The sequence below is a fragment of the Heptranchias perlo genome, chromosome 11, assembly GCF_035084215.1.
Source record: "Heptranchias perlo isolate sHepPer1 chromosome 11, sHepPer1.hap1, whole genome shotgun sequence".
NCBI classification, from domain to species: Eukaryota; Metazoa; Chordata; class Chondrichthyes; order Hexanchiformes; family Hexanchidae; genus Heptranchias; species Heptranchias perlo.
The window spans coordinates 62,084,238-62,102,770 of NC_090335.1; the positions used below are offsets into that span (position 1 = coordinate 62,084,238).

The 18,533-nt window shown below is 40.6% G+C and overlaps 1 protein-coding gene across 1 annotated transcript in view; it reads right to left on the reverse strand.

The window, feature by feature from the left end:
* Positions 1-14,523, reverse strand: part of LOC137326993 (transmembrane protein 50B) — a 52,184-nt gene extending 37,661 nt beyond the window's left edge. The window contains exons 1-2 of the mRNA XM_067992373.1: positions 14,411-14,523; positions 2,372-2,551 (exon numbers count right to left, since the gene is read on the reverse strand). Of these exons, the coding sequence (XP_067848474.1) occupies positions 2,372-2,470 (99 nt within the window). The 5' untranslated portion in view covers positions 2,471-2,551; positions 14,411-14,523. The remainder of the gene's footprint in view (positions 1-2,371; positions 2,552-14,410) is intronic.
* Positions 14,524-18,533: the final 4,010 nt, after the last annotated feature.

Consider the following 18,533-nt stretch of genomic DNA (forward strand, 5'->3'; position numbering starts at 1 on the left):
CAGGGAGTGTTTCCCACAGCACAGGAAACACGCTGAGGATCCTTCAAAATTGCACCCCTGCCAAAATCTCCACTCAATGAGGTCTCTCAAGTACCTCAACTATCTACCTATGAAAACGATCATCCCGCCGGCTTTAATTGCCGGTGGGAGCCCCACATTCGGAAGCTGCGCGCGCACCTGAACGTGTCACTGGGGAACCCGGAAGTCAGAGGGTTGGAGCCAGGCTCCGAACCTTGCTCCGGGTTTCCACCATTTTACGAGCCCACCCCCACTCCGCCATCCGAAAATTGGCCCCACTATCTCAAGGCAGGTCTGTCTCACAAACAGCATCCCATTTTCACGTGCACATGTATTAAGGTCCTATAGTGCATAGGGTTTTTTTCCTTGTAAAAACTATAGTTGATTTCCAAATAGAGTAACAAGCATATGTACATGCACATACAAAAAAAAATGAATTGCTTCAACTTTATTACATACCAATTTCTAATACCTTAAATCCCAGTTGAGTACGCCTTCCCTCTTTGCAGTTACATTCTTTGCATACAGCCATTTAGACTCTTCCCTTTGCAATACATCTGAACAACCCCTTGTGCTATGATTGTAATGTGGGATGCTCATCAGTTATCTTCTTTTTCACTCCCAGGTGCTTTCCATACACTTCCAAGTCTGATTAAAATAGTTTAATTTTCACACACTAAATGATTAGAGAACCTCTGCAAGCCACAGAGATAAATTTGAGGGAATGCAAATTAATCCTTCAGCTAGCACAGTAAAAATATTTTTCTTAGCCCCTAGAAGAACTGCTAAGGACTAGATCAGGATCAAAATGCCAGGCTTAGATCAATTACTGTGTCTAAAATTGTGGTACTTATGTACTTGGTAGAGACTAGTACAGTATGGTGGTGTTGTTGATTGGAGGGAGGGGAAGAAAAGACCAGTGTCTAAAGGATCAAAGATGTTCTATGCAGTTCTATATTGAGCTGCTGGTCGCAATGACCCAATTTACACACTCAAGGAAGTCTTTACAGTGGAGCCCTATAAAAAGAGACTTCTTTGAAACTAAACTGTATTTATTTTTAGTTAAGATGGGGGAGGGAATGGAGTAGTTATCTATGATACAGTTGTAGCTTCCTATGGTATGACCCAAAAGGAGCGAGTGAAGACAATTTTGAATTTCTAGGTAGTATTTCTTTTCTGCCAATTAATTATCTCATACCCCAGTCCTCAAAAAAAATGGAGGTGGCCCAGAAAGCCTGCTGCAGTGCAATGCTTAAATTCGCATTCTACAAACACAATTTAAAAGTGGTGCTCTAAGTAATTCTACAGATAATTTTATGATTGTAGATATATAGGGCAAATGTTCTAGAAATACTTAGAGATAATATTGAAATAGCCTTTCCTAACTAAACTTCAAAATGGAGACTGGGGCCCAGCTGTCTGAAAGATGCAGGCAGGTTTCTTTATTCTGTAGATTAACCAAGATGCAGCAGCTTTATCCTAGGTGCAAATCAGATTACACGTAGTCAAGCAAATACATTTTCATGGTGTAAACATCTACATGGCAATTGATTTTATACACATAATAGTCCACGGTGTGTGAATTTCATTGGTAATTATTTTTTTCCCATAGGCCTTTGTCCAGATTATATACTGAAGGCTTTTCTTAACAACCATTTCAGTTTCTGGAACTAATACGTGGACCCCCCTGGGCCAACATAAGAATCACTTCGCCCACAAACACCACTGAATCATCGAAGGTGGGAAAAAAACAATCAAAAGCTACATTGCATAACTTACGTTGTATGAACTGCATTTTAAAAAGACATTTTAAACCCTGGTGAACTGATTCTAGTATCTATACCGTGTTTTGGTGTTCCATTGCTCCTGTGTAATATCTTGCTTGAAGGTTAATCTCTTACTTTTAGCCTGAATGTAAAAGTTGGACATTTTAAAGGAATAAAATGAGCTTTCTCCATAGATTCAAGTACGGTTCAATAGTGTTCACAGTTAATGGGACGCTCATTATAAGGTTCCTTTATATAAATGCATTTCAGTTCTCAAATAGCATTTCACCATGAGGGTGAACTGTATATGATGAATATATCCAGTAACAGGACAGATAAAAATGATTAGGACTATTTGTACGCATGGAATGTAAACGCTGACACAGACAGGTTGGGCCGAATGTCGTAATTTCTACGTATAACAGTGTCACGAGAATCATTAATTTTCTCTTTCTCCATGTCATGGATCACTAGCATATAATTTATAGTTTTCAAAAAGTATATAGCCACGTTGGATACATCTACAAAGTGAGGCACTGAAAAAAAAAATCACCTGGTTACAAATTAAATTTATTCACAGAACTTACCAACATCCCTGCAACTATAGAAGCAATAGTATTTCTGCTTTCTCCCCAATCAATACATTCAAATTCTGGCCAGCGAAAATTGTCTAGGAATCCTGCCATCTTAAAGCTGCTGTTGGGACCGTGCTCTAAATGGCTGGACCTCAATGTAGTTTTCCGCCTTCAACTTCAGTTTGTGTTTCACTGAAAAAAAAAAGATACACCTTGATTATCATTGGTGTTCCAAACCTCCTTTCAAACAGCACCTGCTACCCCACGTCATTATTTAGCTGAATAATATGAGGCCAAACCCATAATATAGCTCAGCTGAATGCTGGATTATTCAGTTCTGCAGGACTCAACTGGTCCCAATTATTCTAATTACTAGGCCTTCTGATTTGAGTTTCTGAAGGTGAAAAAATAAAACAAAAATATGTTCTTAATCAGAAAGCTTTTGTTGAGAGTTTAATCAACAGCATAACTTTGGGAACAAATACATACAATATTTCAACTCTCTTTACAAAGTACTGCATAATAATGCTAAAATATAAATATATGTCACTCTCAGGAACGATGTTCAACCATCCACAAATGATGCAGGCAACTAAAGGTGTGCTTTACTTTGGTGCTAACTGCTATTGGAGAGAAAAGATGCCTTACACCAGAAGTGCAGTTTGGAGATACTGATGTTTGGCTGCTGTGGAAAAAGGTAAGTAAAGCACTGGGTTTTATTAGCAAAGGGACAGAGTACACACGGTTAGACCTCATCAGAAGTTCTGTGCACGGTTCTCATAGGAAGGATATTACTGCCCTTTTCAGAGTGTAGAAGCGTTTTCCTGTTCTTCACTCTGCTTTTTGGAAATGGAGTAAGTTTCAGTATTTATACAAGCTGCACAACAGCCAGCAGATACTGTAGCACGGAGAAGTACTTAATGTTGTTACGCTCTCCCAAAAAGAAAGTCACCCTACGAGCAGAGTTCTTACAGTAAGGCTCGAAACACATGGGAACTGCTTGTTCAAATATGAAGTACTTTTATTTTGATAAAATTGTTGTCCATACTATATGAATAGCTCGTAAAAGAAAATAATTCCAGAATGCATTAACCTCAGTTACTGTGGAGGCACCAGCAAATGAAAATTCCATTGGTGGGAAGGGAAAGAGAAACTCTGCAAGAGGAGTGCCGGATACAAGAATGAAGGAAAGTTGAGTCAATTGAATGTTTTATTTTTAAACAGGCTTTTTTTCACCTTAGGACTCATTAAAAGAGGACCAAAAACGGAGGGAGATTTGGGTCCCATTCAAAGTTTTGAATGACGAGGTTTATTTTATGAAATGAACATTTGATTTTTCAGCTCTAACAATATGAATCTACTTCTTTTCTAGGAGCTTGGATATCAAACAAGCTCAGCTCCCACTGGGCATGAACACACTTGTCATAATTTTTTCACTAACAGTCACACCTACCTGGCTAGTGACGTGCGCTCTGAGTTTGGCATTAATCCATGGGATTGCTGCATCAGTGTAGAGAAATTTACCCTTCTAACCCTGACTCAAAGTCGTGGGTGCTGACACTGGGTGACATTCTATTCCCAAGTACTTACATCATTCCCTTTCAGAGAAAGAATTTTAATTTACATAGTGCCTTTCACATCCTCAGGACGTCCCAAAGCACTTGACTGCCAATGAAGTACTTTTGAAGTGTAGTCACTGCTGTCATGTAGGCAAACCCAGCAGCCAATCTGCGCACAGCAAAATTCACGTCTGAAAACTAAACAGGTGCCTGAAAGTAAATGGCGAATAACTCTGAAAATATCAGACACTCCCACAATCTTCATTTAAACAAAATGTACATTGTTCTCACAAAATATACCGTAAAATTGGTATATTTTGTGCACAGTATGTTTCACATGATCCAGGACTCTCAAATAAAGTGTACAAATTTTCATGCTATCCATACCATAGGCTGACTTGCGCAAGAGTCCTGATGATTCTCTCTTCCCAACTGCCTCACAGCTGAACAAGTCCCAATGTTCTGCTTCTCCCCACATGCCCTTGTCCTGATGCTCTGCCTCCAGCACTTTAAATATAGGTGTTTAAAATTAGAATTCTAAATGTTTAAAGTGCCAGTGAGCAGAACACGTGTTGACTATATCAGCAGCCATTTACTGTATTAGCTGGTAACTTCCTCCATGGTCAGATAAACAGGTAGAAGCAGAATGTTTTCCTTTTTTTAAAATATACAAATGATTTAAAACAAATATTGGGCTCACACAATGGAAATCATGATTTTTTTTCAAACTGTGAAACAAACTGGTTTTACAGCATGCGAATAAATTTCAACATACTATCCAAAAACCACCAAGAAACACAACTTGAATAAAAGTGTGGAAAAAATAGCTAAATACTAAATAATTATTTTTTTTTAAAGTTCATGAATAAGTCACGAGAGGTAAGGGGAAGAAGCAGAGACATTTGGGATTATGCAGTAACAATTCCAGTCACCTCTCTTTTTAAAACAAAACACAATTTCATATTTATCCTGTAGCGCAGATAGTGAAACACCCATTGACAGTTAGCGACGCAACCTATCAAACCAGTTCTGGAAAATGCCTCAATTTATTAGTCATCACATGGAAAGGGTGAATATTACAGCTAGTAGCAACAAAAAGCATGGGAGCAAGAGGATGAAGTGCTCAGAAATCTGCATCTGCAGTTGGGATCTTTGAGCTTTAGATTTTAAAACCGTTAAATGGCTTTCCGAAGCACTTTGTTAGGATTAGGGACTACATTTGTTTGTGTTATAAATAAAAATTAAACGAAGATTTTTACACTCAGTTTTACAAAGGTATTAAATTATTACTGTACAGTCCAGTTTATAAGTCAAATTTTGTAAATGTTTTTATGGATTTTAAATACAGGGAGGCAATGCCACACTAGTTTCTAATGAAAAGTCATGTTCTTTTATCTTTGATGTTTAGAGTTAGGTTACAAATTAACTGCACAAATAGGCGAAGGGGCATCAATTAAGATGCAAGTGAAGTCAAGGAATGGTCCCTATCCGTGCCCTCCACTCTTCAAAATCTGCTCTACTGTGCGTTTCTTCCATCTTCCGCTCTACTCTTGGTGGCCCCCAAACTCTAGATCTCACTACCTTTCAAAACCTCCTTAAAATCTACCTCTTTCAATTGGGCTTTTGGTCATTTCTCCTCACTGCCACCCCAGCCAAGTCTGACACCCACCTATTAAGACCATGAGTCGTTTTGCTTTGCTAAAGCATTATTTGAATGTACGCTATTGGTGGTGATGCTTACAAGAACTTCAACATTATTATTTGCTTGGTCAAGGGTTTATCCATGTGTTTACAGGGCCTGTGGAGAGAATTACCAGCTTGGTGAAGCAACTTGTATCAGCATGTGAATTGTCTCAGCAGTCTCATTCCACATCTGGAGAGTTTCTAGAAGGGGTAGGGCCATCATGTCACTTCACTTTACAGGCCAGGAGTTTAACGTATTAATTAGACTGGCTGATCTCTTTAGTGCTGGAGAGTTCGTCATCATTTGACCTTCCCACCCATAAACTAAAGTAGTAAATAACCAGGGTATGACACATTGTGGTGGAGATGAAGTCCGGGGGGGGGGGGGGGGGGGGGGTAGGGACACATGTGGAGGGTTAACAGCAAAGTCATCACCAGTATGCTGTCATGCACCTCCCAGTGGTAGGTTTCAGAACACTGGCAGAGCGGCAAGGGAAAGTTGCCTGGACTGTCGGCCACCGATGGTGTTTGGGGTGAGGAGACAATGAAAGGATAAGAGGGGAAAGAAAGCTTTAACTCACCACCCACCCCAAAATAAAACAAAACACAGATTTACCATTGATGATGAAATTTGTTAAAATCTTGAATGCTATTTTATAAACAGCAGCATCAATAGCTTGGTAAAAGCCAACTATGAATTTTCCTTCCATGGTCTTCTCTGAAAAACAGTACCTCGAAGATACGGTAACCCACCAGCTCAATATGTCACGTGTGAAAGTGTAGAACCACATCATCGATTTTCTAATAGCTGCCTGTGTCGATAAAGAACTGAACTGTGGTTTTTGCACTTCAAGCAGCACTCAAAGAAATAACTTGGCAGGCAACCACCTATTATCATTCAAGTTCAAAACACAGAAAACACTTAGAACATGTGCTGGGGAATTGAAGGGCATGTTGAAGCTGCCGTTATATCGGGCTAAGTACCATGCTAGTGCCACTAGCTCCTGCGCAGCTGCTGATAATGACAGTAAAGGCAGAATTTTCCGAGGCTGGTGCCCTGGAATACATTTTTATAAAAAGGAAATATGGTCCTCCTGGCAGCCAGCAGTCATAAATTCATCCAGTTTACTTTGGGGTCGCCACTAACTGTGCAAGGCTCATGCAAGCAGTCAGTGATACTTAACTAAGTATAAAAGTAGCTTAACATTGCACAAAGATGCTATTGAATGGAAGACACACCCCAGGAAAAGCAGCAGCTGTAACAATTGTCTTTGCAGAGAAGTTGGAAGGCAGCTACTACTCGTTTCCAAAGCACAAGCACTTACGGGAATATCAGAAGGATTATTCAGCACCCTGTAGGGAAGAACGTTATTTCAGTACAGCTGATACTTCTTCGGAATTCACATGAAGGGACAGGTCCCTTTCATGAAATCATAGTAAGCTTTCACAGGCTTGAGAGCACATGAGGATTGGATTGCTAACTAGTTATTATAGCTCTATATCATAGCTTGCTTATCCTTAAAATTGTAAGATCAATTTCAACCCTATGTGTGGATTTCAGCGTCAGTTTAAAGAGGGTGTAAAAATAGCCTCTCTGACATTATTGGTGGCCTCATTCAGTCAAATGCAAGTAACGCCCAATACAGGAAGCGCTTGCTTGGCAAGCATGTATTTTGTAAATATAGAAGTTGATTTTTTTTCTGTCGTAATTTCTTTAAGACCATAATAGGAGGGGTAGGCCATACGGCCCCTCGAGCCTGCTCCGCCATTCAATAAGATCACAGCTGATCTTCCACTTTCCCGCCCAATCCCATTATCCCTTGATTCCCTTAGAGTCCAAAAGTCTACCTAGCTGAGCTTTGAATATACTCAATGACTGAGCATGCACAGCCCTCTGGGGTAGAGACAGGTTAAGTGAGTGGGCAAGAAGGTGGCAGATGGAGTATAATGTGCAGAAATGTGAGGTTATTCACTTTGGTAGGAAGAATAGTAAAACAGAATATTTTTTAAATGGTGAGAAACTATTAAATGTTGGTGTTCAGAGAGACTTGGGTGTCCTCATACAAGAAACACAAAAAGTTAGTATGCAGGTACAGCAAGCAAACAGGAAGGCAAATGGCATGTTGGCCTTTATGGCAAGGGGGTTGGAGTACAAGAGTAAGGAAGTTTTACTACAGTTGTGGGAGTCCTCACCTGGAGTATTGTGTACAGTTTTGGTCTCCTTATCTAAGGAACGACAGTTCACTAGATTAATTCCTGGGATGAGAGGGTTGTCCTATGAAGAGAGGTTGAGTAAAATGGGCCTATATTCTCTGGAGTTTAGAAGACTGAGAGGTGATCGCATTGAAACATATAAGATTCTGAGGGGGCTTGACAGGGTAGATGCTGAGAGATTGTTTCCCCTGGCTAGAGAGTTTAGGGGGCATAATCGCAGGATACAGGGTCGGCCATTCAAAACTGAGATGAGGAGGAATTCCTTCATGCAGAGGGTTTTGAATCTTTGGAATTCTCTACCCCAGAGGGCTGTGCAAGCTAAGTCATTGAATATATTCAAGGCTGAAATGGATAGATTTTTGGATTCTAGGGGAATCCGGCGGGAAAGTGGAGTTGAGGTCAAAGATCAGCCATGATCTGTTTGAATGGTGGAGCAGGCTCGAGGGGCCATATGGCCTACTCCTGCTCCTATTTCTTATGTTCTTTGCAGACTCTATGTCCTCCTCACAGCTTACTTTCCCACCTAGCTTTGTATCGTCAGCAAACTTGGATACATTAAACTCGGTTATTGCATTTTAGACATTAATATAGATTGTAAATAGCTGAGGCCCAAGCACTGATCCTTGCGGCACCCCACTATTTACAGCCTGCCAACCTGAAAATGACCCGTTTATCCCTACTCTCTGTTTCTGTCCGTTAAATAAAACCTCTATCCATGCTAATATATTACCCCCAACCCCACAAGCCATTATCTTGTGTAACAACCTTTTAGGTGGCAACTTATTTAATGCCTTTTGAAAATCCAAATATACTACAGCTACTGGTTCCCCTTTATCTATCCTGCTAGTTACATCCTCAAAAAACTCTAATAGGTTTGTCAAACATGATTTCCCTTTCATAAAACCATGTTGACTCTGCCTAATCATATTATGATTTTCTAAGTGCCCTGTTACCACTTTCTTAATAATTGATTCCAGCATTTTTCTGAAAACTGATGTTAGGCTAACTGGCCTGTTGTTCCCGGTTTTCTCGCTCCCTCCTATTTTGAATAGCAGGGTTACATTTACTACCTTCCAATGCGCTGGGACCGTTCTAGAATCTAGGGAATTTTGAAAGATTACAACCAATGCATCCACTATCTCTGCAGCCACCTCTAAGAACCCTAGGATGTAAGCCATCAGGTCCAGCGGATTAACATCCTCAACGCAGACTGGGGGGATAACGTGTGCATCAAGATTACACGCAAGACAGATATGGATAAGATCACATACATCCGGGCTCATCAATGCAAAAAGAGCCTACAGGCCCCTGTTTCACCTATGAATGGAAACCTAGATTGTTACGTGTGTCTCGAGTGAGAGAACGTGCCTCAGAACTGCAAGGGACACCCACTACTTTCTCCTGGCCAATCCAAAAGGTTGCAGATACCACTGAGTCAGACATGCATTCAGGCTAAAACTAATAGCTTACATTTAAGTTCAACAGAAGCAGAAAGACACAGCAAGAAACTAGTAGCACAATACTTGACTTACACAATACATAAATGTTTTCAAAGCAAACCAAAAAAAGATACTCCATATCCGTTGTTCTTTTCAGATTCTTTTGACTGAGCCTCTGATGGATGCTACATGGCAATGACTCACATGGAGTCCTTCATGGTCATGGTATAGGCAGAGTGAAGCAGGGAAATGAAAATCATGGGACAGACAGTGAATGATATTGGGTGCCCTTTCTTTGATGTAATGTTTGCTTTTGACATTTGCCAGCCACTGAATGAACTTGCATCTTGTCCAGTTCTCACATATCCTTCAATGCTTCTAAACAATGCACAACCTGAACTCTTCTTAGAAGAAAGCTCCTTTGATGGTTCACCTATTTAGGATCTAATCCATTTATCTGCAAGCTCACATATAACATGGGCCAGCAATTGAAACAATTCCATTGTGTGACTGACTGAAGCTTGAGGCCACATATAATACCCATTGGTCTTGAATGGGCCAATAACTTGATTAGCACTTAGAACTAAATTTCTGCACCGTGGATCTTCTACAGATCAAAAGAACCTGCCTGCATTCTCACAGATAACTGGACTCTGTTTTCTCTTGAAGTTTAGTTAATGGAGGTCAGCTTCCATCTCAACTCCAGTTGTTCCAAAACTATATGACTTAAAATTCAGAAATTTTTCTTGTTTGACGCAGGGCAAAAACTCTGCTTTCATTACAGCATCTAAATGTTTCAATATCCAAACTCTTCCTGGATACCCATTCTACATGTTGGCATACCTTTTGTTTGGCACAAGAGCTCACTACAAGATCATAAGATAAATGGGATAAAATCAGATGAAAGGGCTCCGTTTCCTTCCAGAAGACCAACCCTACTATTTTTCCATTACAGTTTTAACATCCAACTTAACAGTCAGATAGATCTCAAGTTTCACATCTCATTTGAACAATGGCACCTCTGATAATACAGCACTCGCTCAATAACGTACGAGTGTCAACCTAGGTTATGTACTCAAGTCCCATAGTAGGCCGCAAACCTTTAACCTTGTGATGCAGAAGCATGGGTGCTACCAACTGAGCCAAGTGTAGACTTGCAAAAATTAGTATGTGCTCAACTTGTATGACCTATGATTCTACGTATGACCTCTCCATGGTTCAAATACCAGGGGCACACGTGAAAAATTAGGAAGTTAGGAGTAAGGAGGGAAGTCAGGTGGAAATCTTTCATGCAAAGGATACCAAAGTCAAGAAATACATTACTAGGGAAGGCCATGCAAGAAACAATTGGATGTGTTTCCGGAGAGAAAGGATTGAGGGATCTGGTGAGAAGGCAGGTGGGTGGGGTTGTTCTATGAAAAGAAATGGGATGGTTTGGCCTCTTGCTAAAAATGGTATTCTTTCCATTTTTGTCTTAAAAATTACAGAGAATAAAACATCACATTTTAATAAAAGCAAGATTGTAATTTTTAAAAAAATTCTCCTTCCTATTCCTATTTCTCCCTAGTCACACGATACCAGAGGATGGGCACATAACTCATTCCCAACATATCCGCCAAAACTGCTCTATAACCAGCCACATGGTGGTGTACAAGAGGTGTTCATACAGGAAGGGTCCAGGTTTGATCCCTGGCCTGTGCTGACCCAGCCGACCAATATTTGGTGGAACTCTTTACAGTTACAACTTTTTGGAGTACCATTTCTAAGAGGTGCAAGATAAAACATTTGCTCTCAAAGCACAGTTTAAAATGCATACAGATGACAGATTAACAAATGATCTTACTACATATCTGACCTATAATTAGGACTCCGAAGACTTAAAATCCTATGGTATTGAATCAACACACAGTATATTACTATTAATTCAAATTGACTTCATTTAAATTTTTTAGTGTTAAAAATGCCTCCTGTACTGCTTTGTTTCAATTGCTTCCACTCGAATTTGGCTTAGTATCACAGAATAGAATAGATTTAGATTGATTCTATTCCAAATCTCTTGTCTGCTATACTGAACCGGCCTCACATTTGGTCAGTGCTGCAGTATATTAATGCAATCAGAATATTAGTACATATGAACACATTTTGTGCATAGTATAACAGGCTCCTAAGAGCCAACAGCAAGTTTCAGAAATGCACTAGATACATTTTCCAATTAAACAAAAAAGACATTCACTTGGTTAATTAATTTGCTGTAGATATTATCTGTCATATCTTCATAAAAAAGGAACAGCTGGCTTTTGAAAATTAGATTTTAAAACTTGAACAAAAAAAATGATGCCAACACAGGTGTTTTCTCCATATTGGAATGCAAAAGGTTCATGTTAGAGAAAGGTTTTAGTAAGTGAGGCTTATATCTTACACTGTTTATCCCTAGCTAAAACACTTATACTTGTACATATCCATTTATTTAATGAATCTATATTTGCTCTCCTCTATCTTCTTCCTCTATCTATGCTCTCTCCCAAATGTTGATTTTATATGTAAAGCTTCACCATTTTTGTCTATATACGTAATTGTGGAAAAATTCTAATAGTCAGTCTTCGCTTAATGGTGAAAAACCACTAGTTCATTGAAAACATTTTTAAAAAGGCTTACGATTCTGGCCTGTGTTGACTCGACTCAACTCCCACCCCTACCCCCAGTTGCAGTGGTGCAGATTTGATGAGATATTTGTAGTAACAGCAGCAGGGAGCCACCAGTCAATATGCATAATGACTCAGAAGCAGGGCTGCTTCCAGTGAGACCATGGACCAGGACAAGATGATGACGCAAGAAAATAATGCACGCGATAACAAAAGATCACCAACCCATCAATTCTGGTCCGTCCACAAAGCTACAATCTACCCTTCCATGAACTTTACCCCTACCATTTAAAGGGAAATTTAACATAAATATTCCCAAAGGTAATCAAGTACAACTCCAGAATATTGAAAAGAGGTTGAAAAGAGATTTGATAGAGGTTCAAAGTCATGAGGGGTCCAGACAGCATAGATAGAGAGGAGCTGTTCCCATTGGCAGAAGGATCGAGAACCAAAGGATGCAGATTTAAGGTAATTGGCAAAAGAACCAAAGGCGACATGAGGAAAAACTTATGATCTGGAATGCACTGCCTGACGGGGTGGTGGAGGCGGATTCAATCGTAGCTTTCAAAAGGGAATTGGATAACTACATGAAGGAAAAAATTTGCAGGGTTACGGGGAAGGGCGGGGGAGTGGGACTAGCTGGATTGCTCTTGCAGAGAGCCGGCACGGGCTCAACGGTCCACATGGCCTCCTTCTGTGCTGCAGCCATTCTATGATTCTAAAGATAAAGTTTTAAGCTATCTTGAAAATAACCTATTTGCCAAAGAATGTGGCAAAATCAAAGCACACATCAGCGACCAGCTGGAGGAAAACCAATCTGGGTTATGATATTTAGCATATTGTTTGTGAAACATTTTCTTTAACATTCCGATACTGATTTAGTATAATCGATCTATATAACTATAGTTATGCATATTTTATACAACCATCTTTTGTGAAATAAAGGCGAAGGTCTCTTTTGCAGAGTTCAGGAGACAGACATTGGAATGAAGAATGAATGTTTTTTTTCCCCTTTTCAAACAGTTCCTGAACAGCAAAATCCTAACAGGTAACATTTTTAAAAAAGGGAAGGGAGACAAGCTTTCAATGGCAACTACTGTGCATGGAGTGCAAAAATTAAAAGTCTGTCTCCTCATCACAACAGAGTGGCATGCAGAAAAAACAATTTCAGGTGGCAATGCTTTCTCCCTGCTAATATACTTTAAGGCTGCAGCAAAAGTGTATCTTTCACAGAAAAAGATGGCACAACAGTTGTGCCACATATTCCATCGCTGAGTGAAATTCATCTCAGTTGTGCCTTCACAGGAGCTCATTTGCCCACAGGGAGAGCTATGGATGGGGCAAAAAAAAAAGGTAGACCAGGCACTCCATGAAAGAAAGAACAAACTTGCATTTATGTACAGCTTTTCACATGCCAAAGCACTTCACAGCCAATGCAATCCTTTTCTGAAGTGTAGTCACTGTTGCATTGGTGACAAATGCAGGAGCCAATCTGCAAACAGCATGGCCCCACAAACATCAAGATCAATGACCAATTAATCTGTTTTGGTGATGTTGGTTGAGGGATAAATATTGTCCAGGACACTGGGAAAACGCTCCACTTTTCTTTAAATAATGTCACGGGATCTCTTAAATGCCACCTGAAAGGCAGATGGCTTTGGTCTAACTTCTCATCGGAATGATGTTGCCTCTGACAATGCAGTGCTGTGTTGAAATGTCCACCTACATCACATGTGTAGAAGCAAGAGTACTAGCAACTGAGTCAAGCTGACACCTGCTACCCCACATCTTGCACATCTCCCAGCATTATGTTACAAAGGGTCAACCTAATTGATGCAGAGGTTGAAGGTACCTTATCCCCCCCCTCCCAGCCTCAAAATGCTGCACAGCAAGGTAAAAGTGAGGAGTAAATTATTTGCAAGAATACAATTTTAGAGTTTAAGGCAATGTTGTACAAATCTAATCAAGAGTTTAAACTAAAAGAAACACTTCCTGCTTTTTGTTTTGATTTCCTGATTATGAAATCGAATAAACTGCTTGTCAGGCAAGCAAATCTTGCTGGTTGGATTGTCTTTTGTACCAAAACAAAACCCCACAAAGAACACTAGAAAGTGATGAAACATTTATTGTCATCAGTTTAGGGTCAGCAATGCCAGAGTAAAATGGAATTAACGTGTAGTCCAACAGCAGTCACTATTTTAGCTTTCCATTTGTTTGAAGGTGACAGGTTCATAGCATGCCCCTGACTTTAAACATATGAAATAAAGCCATGTTTGCAGCCGATAACTCTGCACTGAAGGGATGCATTGGACCGAAATGCAGGTACAAGGTTATTTCAGTCGCTGCTGCTCCTGCTGCAGCTTCCCCGGCAGTCACCTCCTAACGTCACAAGAAGGGTACCGGACAGACTCGGCCGCAGGGGCGAAACCGGCTCTTTCTTTTTAAAAAAAAAATAAGGCCACAATCAATGAGAAATACTTTACAATTTTTTCATTCCTTTTCAAATGCACAAACCTGGCTTCGGCCTCTTCCCGTCGAGTCCTCCACCGAACCAGCCGCCCGGGCTCCGTCCTGTCCGCGTAACAACTATTCCAACCTCCGCATCCTAACCGCATGCCGACCCCGCCTCCCCGGCCAGTGATGGACACCCCCGTCCGCCAATAGGAACAGCGGCTGTCACCTAAACCACCAATCGGCTCTCTTTTCACAGTTACGAGGTTACGCCCACTTTAATGGGTGCGTATCGAATAGAACAAGAGTCACCATTGGATGTCCAATGTGAAGACTTCCAGTACGTCAAGTTACTGATAAGGCAATAACAGTACAAGTCAGAGAATGTTTAAGATAATAGTTAGCAGCTTAATAGATAGTTCACCGAGTAGCTGCCAACTCAACACATTACAAGGACAGGATTTTGAGCAACTGCAAATCCATTAGATTCCAAGGAGACAAGTAGAAATAACAGGTTGCACTTTTCCATCAGAAAAAGTAGCTATCAGGTTGACTGTGTGAGCTGGGAAGGTTCATACATGTCAACTATCAACATTTCAAGCCACGTAGCAGCTTGTTGGCAAGAATAAAAATCAACTCCCCACCCCACTATTTGATATTGATAACCTCCAATCCTAATCTGATCATCTGGAAGACACAACTGGAGGCTGTCAGAACCAACTAGATATTACTTTCTCCTGTTGGTGGCTATGAACAAAGTGGAGCAGAACATTCTCAAATCAGCTGTTGGTTTCTGAGGGACATAGTTACAGGTGGGATTAGTGTTTATCCCCAGAGAAATATATTTGCAATAAGCTAAATTGCAGCTTTTTAAAAAAATGTTAATCTTTCACAGGGGAACTTTCTGGAGAGGGTGTTCCCTCATACAAATGCATTATCTAGCTTTTTTCAGCATTCTTACTGTATGCCAGAGTTTGAAATAAAATGAGAAGTTTGAAATTTGCACTTATAGTGGTCTCCGAAATGTCAGTAAATGCAGCTTATCAAGTGTTAAAACACATTTCAGGGAGAATGGGGGAGACATGATTCAGCCATCCCTAGGAAATAAATTTCATGCCTTCCACACTCATATTAACTGGGTTAAAGGGGTGGGTTTTAAGGAGCAGGTGGAGAGGCGGAGAGTTTTAGGGAAGGAATTCCAGAGCTTAGGGCCTAGATGGCTGAAGGCACAGACACCAATGGTAGGACAAAGGAAATGGGGGACGCACAATAAGCCAGAGTTGGAGAAACGCAGAGATCTTGGAGGATTGTAAGGCTGGAGGAGGTTACAGAGATAGGGAGGGGCGAGGTCATGGAGGGATTTGAACACAAGGAGAATTTTAAAATTGAGGCATTGATGGAGTGGGAGCTAATGTAGGCCAGTGAGCACAGAGGTGATGGGTGAACGGGACTTGGTGCGAGTTAGGGCGCTGACAGCAGGGTTTTGGATGAGCTCAAGTTTACGGAGGGTGGAAGATGGGAGGCCAGCCAGCAGAGCATTGGAATAGTCGAGTCAGGGGGTAGCAAAGCATGGATGAGGGTTTCAGCAACAGATGAGTGAGGCAGGGGCAGAGATGGATGATATTATGGAGATGGAAGCAGGCGGTCTTTATGATGGAGAGGATTATGGGGTCGGAACTCAGCTCCAGTCAAATAGAACACAGAGGATGCGAACAGTCTGCTTCAACTTGAGAAAGTGGCCAGAGAGGGGAATGGAATCGGTGGCAGGGGCCAAAGACAATGGGCCAGAAATTGCTTTCAAAATAACGGTGAGCCTAATAGTACTCACCATTATTAGTGGCGAAATCAAAGAGCAAGTTCCGGCAACTGCACATGTGTAGTCAAATGCGGAAATCCGGAACTGGTCTTCCTGGTTCGCCGGCGATCTGACAGCTTCGTGTTAAAGGGACCTCACCGGCTGCAATCAATGGACCAGCAACAACTTGCACTCCTGCCCAGCTGGAAGCTAACTAATCATGCCACAAAACAAGTATGCTCAGTTATATCAGGTCCAAACTAAGTTTTAACAGCACGGTAAGTCTTAATGACTGCCAGACAACCTCTCTGGCACTGAAAATTAAATATTTAAAATATGGAGTCTCATTCATTGCGATTTTGATAGTTGTTGGACATTTAAAAAAAATATATTTTTTACTTTATCTTTCTATATCTTTTATCTCTGTCTTTTAGTTCAATATTTCTTACCCTCTCTATTTCGCTGTCTCTAGCTGTTTTTAACAATGATTTTACTGTTGTAGCTTTTACTTCCTGGTTTTGACGCGTTGTAGCTTGCACTTCAAGGTTTTGACTCTTCGCGGCTTGTCAACGATGCTGCAATCTGTTTGGTCGAGAGGAGAGAGCGATCCTCTTGTCGGCCACATAGATCCTAGGTTCGCGGGAGTTAACACTGGACTGTTTTCAGGTTCACATTAGAGGAAGTTCCCACAGTAAGTTTGTGGGTGAGTATAAATCTATGGAGCGGCAAGCGCCATTTGTCCGCCACTCAGAGCAATTTCCAGCCCAATGGCTTCAGTTTTCCCAATGTTAGGTACATTTCAATAGCAGAAAACCACCACAACACTAAATTGGAATTGGCAAATCCATCGGAAAAAAGGCTGTTGATGGGCTATCTTATCCAGCAATTTTTCATACACTAGAATCGGCTTAAAATAGCTTAAAAGTTTTGACCCGTTGCTCTAAAAATGAATCAAGTCAAATTTCACTATCATCTGATTATCTAAAAAATAAATAGGAGTTTCAAAGGAGTTTTATTGAGATAGCTCCTCAGTTTAATAATTGAGGACAAGACATTAGAGGCAGAAAGAAAAACAGGGAAGTTCAGTAAATGCTGGTGTATTTTCGATGGCATTGCACATGGCAAGTAGGAGAATGTAGCCTTTTTCTTACCAGTCTCTGTTGTCTTCATGGTGGCGTTTCTCTCTCTTAATTTGCTTTTGTCTCTCTATTTCTTTTCTCTTCTACTGCTGTCTCCTAACTCTTCTGCTTCTCTGTCTTTTTCTCCTTTCCTATCAGATGGGAGGTAGTGGGTGACATTACATGTAGCTACTGAGGCCTACAGGCTGCATAATCTGGTAGGGAATATATAGCCTGCAACCCTCAGGGGCTATCTTCCCATCTCCTCCCCCATCGCGTGCTTCCTCCGATCCACTTGCTCCATCATGTCCCCTACCCATTCACCTTCCTACTTCGCTGGGGTGGGTGACGAGAGGCCAGAGGTCCCCTCACCCTGAACCCTCTCCTACATCAAAATACAACATTCCTTATAAGGAAATACTTCATTTTAAAGATGGCCAAAAGAAGGCAGTTTGATAAAACTATAGTCTAAAGGCCCTTAAAGCTGCCTGCCAGAAGCATTCAACTGTTGGCATCAAACAGCAGAAGCCCAGAGTTACAATGATAGGATATTACAGTACAGAAACAGACCATTTAGCCATCAAGTTTGTGCCAGTTTTTTTTTCCTGATATGAGCTACCTATCTAATCCTACTCTCTTGTTCATTCCCCATATCCTTTAATATTCCTCCTTTTCAAGCAACTATCTGACTCCCATTTAAATTTATGGACTCTGCTTCAATTACTGATTGTAGCAGAGAATTCCATATTCTAATCAACCTCAACAGAATTTTTCCTATCCTCTTCTTCAATTCTTTGTAATTACAATAAATTTGTGCCCTCTCTCTGATCACTTATCAATAACATGTAAAAACACTTAGACCTTTTCCAAGTAAAAGTTCGGCCAAATCGGTTTGCGACATAAACGTTCCCTTGGATAACTGTGATGTGTGTGTGTGTGTGTGTGTGTGTGTGTATGTGTATATATATATATTTTTAAAAATGGCTTTACTCCAGTTAGGCAGTTAGATAAATGAGTCATGAGAAGGATAACTTCAGACCAAGGGCATATACAATGGAAGACATTCAGAATAAGGATTAGAATAATTCAGTCAGACAAACAAAGGGAGACTCTGTAGAAGATGCAAACCATTTTAAAACAGAAAGAAATCTGTGCTGGAAAAGAGATAAGGCAGCAAAAGCTCAGTTCAGTCAGAAAGCTATCTAGCAGTATTGTGACTAATAATTCAGTAACAGTTCAGAAGAAACAGAGAGGATGCCTGATGAACCAAGAA